This window comes from Morus notabilis, unplaced genomic scaffold (assembly GCF_000414095.1).
Source record: "Morus notabilis unplaced genomic scaffold, ASM41409v2 Scaffold1545, whole genome shotgun sequence".
NCBI classification, from domain to species: Eukaryota; Viridiplantae; Streptophyta; class Magnoliopsida; order Rosales; family Moraceae; genus Morus; species Morus notabilis.
In genome coordinates, this window is record NW_010356916.1 from 89,764 (window position 1) to 94,965 (window position 5,202).

Genomic DNA, 5,202 nt, shown 5'->3' on the forward strand with positions numbered 1-5,202 from the left:
CGAGAGAAGCTCACGAAAATCAATCCAAAACCTGCAAATCCGGTCCCAAATCGAGATTTTTCAAAGGGAAACCACTAGATCTGGGTTCTAGGTCCTAAAACAAGTCCAAAGAACCCAAGATCTCCAATTTCTACTCTAGTTTTGTTCAAAAACCATCAAAATCCGGTTTGAACCAAAAATAAGTTTTGAAATCCAAAAACTTAAGATTCAAGAGAGGTTCTTTCAGTAATCTTACCTCGAATCATTCTCTTGACGTTGAAAACTTCTTTAAATCTTTACTTGGTTCAAGATCCGTTTGATTTGGGACAAAAATTAGAGAGAGAGAGAGAGAGTGAGAGAGCACAGGAGAGTGAGGGAGAGAGACGCACGGGAAAGGAAGAGAAAAGAAAGGAAAAGGAAAAAGGAAAGAAAAAGAAAGAAAAAGAAAAAGGAAAGAAAATGGACAAGTGTCAATATTTTAAAAGAGCAGTCCAGAAATGCGCCCATACACACTTCTGGTTTAAAATAAATTACTGAGAATAATTTAAATACCTTGGAACTATTTAAACTCACACGTGTCAGAAACATTTATTAATTAAACTCAATTAATAATCCAGATTAGGCACACTAATAATCTCAATTACCTTAATTAATCTTAATTAATTCTTCAGGGTGTTACAGCTCCACCCCCCTTAGGTAATTTCGTCCCCGAAATTAAAGCCTACCTCAAAGTGTGAACAGATACGGATAATGCTCCTGCATCGTCATTTCAAGTTCCCATGTCGCTTCCTCAACTCCATGGTGCTGCCATAATACTTTTACTAGAGGAATCTCACGATGACGCAGACTCTTTACTTTCCGATCAAGAATCTGAACTGGTGCCTCCTCGTACGACACGTCACACTGTATTGGAACGTCAAACCACTGCACTACTGTTTCCGGCTCAAGTTGACATTTCCGAAGCATGGAGACATGAAACACGTCATGCACGTGAGATAATTTAGGCGGTAAAGCCAATCGGTAAGCCACTACTCCGATTCGTTGCACGATCGGGAATGGTCCCACATACCTTGGTGTAAGTTTCCCTTTCACACCAAACCGAACGACTCCCTTGCATGGGGAAACCTTTAGCAAGACAAAGTCTCCCTCTTGGAATTCCAAAGGCCTACGCCTTCTGTCAGCATAACTCTTCTGACGACTTTGAGCTGTCAACAGTCGTTCCCGAATAACAACTATCTTCTCATTATTCTCTTGAATGACTTCCGGCCCAGTGCTTAATCGATCCTCTGGTTCCAACTAACACACAGGTGACCTACAAGGACGACCATACAGAGCTTCAAACGGTGCCATTCCAATACTGGCCTGATAGCTGTTGTTATAAGCAAACTCAGCTAGATGCATGTATTTCTTCCAGTTCCCACCAAATTCCAGAATACAAGCACGAAGCATATCCTCCAGAATCTGAATTACCCTTTCAGATTGCCCATCAGTCTGAGGATGACATGCTGTGCTGAAATTCAAGTATGTTCCCATGGCTTCCTGGAAACTCCTCCAATACCTTGCATTAAAACGCGTGTCACGATCTGACGTGATAGACAGTGGCACTCCGTGCAGTCTCACGATGTGCTCCAGGTACAATTCTGACAGAATCTTCCGAGAATACGTCGCACGGAACGGTATGAAATGCGTGGACTTTGTCAACCTATCCACCACCACCCAGATGACATCGTGCTTCAGCTCGGTTCTCGGTAGCCCCATTAGAAAATCCATAGTGATGTGCTCCCATTTCCATCCCGGGACAGGAAGAGGTTGCAACTCTCCCGCCGGCTTCTGATGCTTAGCTTTAATCCGGAGGTAAGTCACACATTCCGAGACATACTCACGAACATCCCTTTTCATGCCTCTCCACCAGTACTGTCTTTTCAGGTCCTGGTACATCTTTGTACTACCCGGATGTATAGCATACCTCGATTTATGTGCCTATTGCAGAATCGTCTTCTTTACCTCACCCACCTTAGGAACAGCAAGGCGGTTGCGGAAATACAAGGCTCCATCCTCTTGGATTCTCCAATCCTCGAATTGTTCTCCATTCTAGATCCGAATCCAAATTGCTTGGAGGTGTGGATCCTGCCATTGATTCTGCTTAACCTGTTGCACAATATCCGGTGTAGAGACCAGATTGTACACCATAGCCTGGTTATGATCTTCGTAGAACTGAAGATCGTACTCGCCCACCACTTCAGTCCTTTTCCAATCCTCCAAAGCTAATGACGCCAGAGTCCTTGTCGTCTTCCTACTAAGGGCATCAGCCACGACATTAGCCTTTTCAGGATGATATTGCAGAGTGAAGTCATAATCTTCCATGTACTCCACCCATCTCCTTTGTCTGAGATTCAAGTCTTTCTGAGTAAACAAGTACTTCAGACTTTTATGGTCAGAAAAGACCTGAAACTTTGCTCCATAGAGATAACATCTCCATATTTTCAGAGCAAATATTACCGCTGCCAGCTCCAAATCATGAGTGGGGTAATTCCGTTCATGTGGTCTTAATTGACGATATGCGTATGCTACCACGCGTCCGTCCTGCATTAAGACACAGCTAAGCCCACTTCCCGAGGCGTCAGAATACACCTCATATGCTTCCTCATTATCAGGAATAGTCAAGACTGGTGCACTTGTCAGTCTAATCTTCAGTTCCTAAAAAGCATTTTCACACTCAGCTTCCCACTGGAATCTGACTTCTTTCTTGGTCAACCGAGTCAGCGGTGCAGTAATACTCGAGAAGTCTTTCACGAAACGTCGATAGTACCCTGCAAGTCCAAGGACTCTGCGAATCTCCGCTACATTCTTCGGCCTTTCCCACTGTAGCACAGTCTCGATTTTAGAAGGATCTACAGAAATTCCTTGTCCTGAGATCACATGCCCAAGGAACTTCACTTCTGTCAGCCAGAAGTCACACTTCTCCTTCTTAGCATACAACTGGTGTTCTCGAAGAGTCTGAAGAACAATTCTCAAATGCTGCGCATGTTCTTCCCAAGTCTTCGAGTAAACCAGTATGTCATCAATGAAGACGACCACGAACCGATCCAAGTACGGCCGGAAAACACGGTTCATTAGATCCATGAATGCAGCCGGGGCATTTGTCAGTCCAAACGGCATTACCAAAAACTCGAAGTGCCCATACCGAGTTCTAAATGCAGTCTTCAGAATGTCTTACTCCTTGATTTTCAGCTGATAGTACCCAGATCTCAAATCAATCTTAGAGTAGAACTGTGATCCACCCAACTGATCGAATAATTCATCGATCCTTGGTAGTGGGTATTTATTCTTCACAGTTACCCTATTCAATTGACGGTAATCAATACACAACCGAAGAGATCCGTCGTGCTTCTTCACAAATAGCACCGGTGCACCCCAAGGGGAAGTACTATTCCAGATATACCCCTTTTCTGCTAGCTCCTCAAGCTGCATCCTTAATTCTTTCATCTCCGCTGGAGCCATCCGGTATGGAGGAATAGAAATAGGTGCCGTTCCCGAGACTAAATCTATACAGAATTCAATTTCCTGATCTGGCGGTAAACCAGGTAGCTCATCAGGAAATACATCCGTAAATTCATCCACTACAGGGATTCCCGCACTATCTCCAGTTATCTCGGGTTCACCTTCTAAAGCAAGAAGGGAAGAAAAATAGGCTAGATTCCTCCGTCCCCCAACACTGTACTTCAACAGTCGTTCTCCTAAGACTGGATTCAGATCTGCCTGATAAGAAATCGATGTTCCAGACTTAGTCGTCAGAGTCACTCTCCTACGGTAACAATCAACAATTGCTCCGTATTTTGACAACCAATCCATTCCGAGGACCACATCAAACAGGCTCATCGGAAGGATAATCAAGTCTACTCTCATTCACTCACCACCAATCGCGATCTCACACGATTTACATACACTCATTACCTCCACACATCCCAGTGGAGAGTTCAAAGTCATCGGGACTTCTAAATTCTCAGGTTTTAGTTTCAAAGCCCGAACAAAAGAACTTGATATAAATGAGTGTGTGGCACCTGTGTCAAACAACACGTGAGCAAAAGATTGAGATATTAGAATCATACCCTCAACCACTGCGTTGCTGGTCTGACCTCCAGAGCTGCCTCCTACCAGGGCATAAGTTTGTCCTTGTACTTTCCCTTTCCCTCTGTCACCAACATTGGGCCGTTGAGTCAGAGGCCTATACTGTTGCAGCGAAGGTGGTTGCACCGGTCTTGGCGCTTGAGGCCGAAATTGTGTAAGCAAAGGTGGTTGATAGGTCGGCATAGGAGGGTATGACATCTGTTGTGGCTGATATGGTGGCATGTACGGTGGTGGCCTTTCTTGACTGTACGAAGTATCACTTTGGGCTTGTTGAGCCGGCGGTCGATTAGGATAATTCCTCCTAATATGACCCACCTGGCCACAATGGTGACACCTGGGCCCGTATGGAGCACTTCTGTCACTCCCTGACGAACTACTGCCACCGCTTGTCATTTCCCCAGCCATTTGTCCCAGGTTGCGGTTTCTTCTACCACTCCGCTGTGGTCCACCCGAAACGGAAGGTCTACCAGAGACAGAGACTTGACCCGTTACTTCTTTGCTTTGGTAATAGGCCAAGTTATCATGTTCCACCCGTGTAGCAGCAGCTACCAAATCCCGAAAGTTCCGAAGTCTCAGAGCCACCAAGGATCTCCTCACAGAGTTCTTGAGGCCCTTCTCAAACTTAAGGCATCTCATGTGTTCAGACTCCACTAGTGATGGCGCAAACCGGGATAGGTCATTGAACTTGGCCTCATATTCCCTTATAGACATGTCTCCTTGCAGTAGAGACATAAATTCCAGCGCTTTTTCTACTGCATGGGTGTAGGGGTGTGTTTTCCTCAACAACTAGTATCAGAGCTGTGGTGAAGATTAAAAGAAAAAAGAGGTCAAGAAGTTTGAGCAGATTGAGTGGTCTGATGAAAAGAGTAAATTCAGCATCTAGCAGAGTACTGTAAAAGATGTTCTAATTCAGCATGGATTACTGAAAGCGTTGTAAGAAAAAAAGTCAGAAAAGATGAATGATGAAGATTGGGAAGAATTAGAAGCGAGAGCGGTAAGTACTATTCGTTTAAGTTTGGCTCCTGAATTGAAGTATAGTGTTATAAATTGAATTGAAGTATAGTGTTATAAATGAAGTGTCACGCCCCCCACCCC

General features: G+C 44.5%; 1 protein-coding gene across 1 annotated transcript; it reads right to left on the minus strand.

The window, feature by feature from the left end:
* Positions 1 to 2,676: 2,676 nt before the first annotated feature.
* LOC112091078 lies at positions 2,677 to 4,818 on the minus strand. Its single transcript, XM_024163875.1, has 3 exons — positions 4,135 to 4,818; positions 3,408 to 3,738; positions 2,677 to 2,888 (listed from the first exon to the last, which is right to left on the minus strand). The coding sequence occupies exons 1-3, from the start codon at positions 4,816 to 4,818 to the stop codon at positions 2,677 to 2,679; spliced, it is 1,227 nt and encodes a 408-aa protein (XP_024019643.1).
* Positions 4,819 to 5,202: the final 384 nt, after the last annotated feature.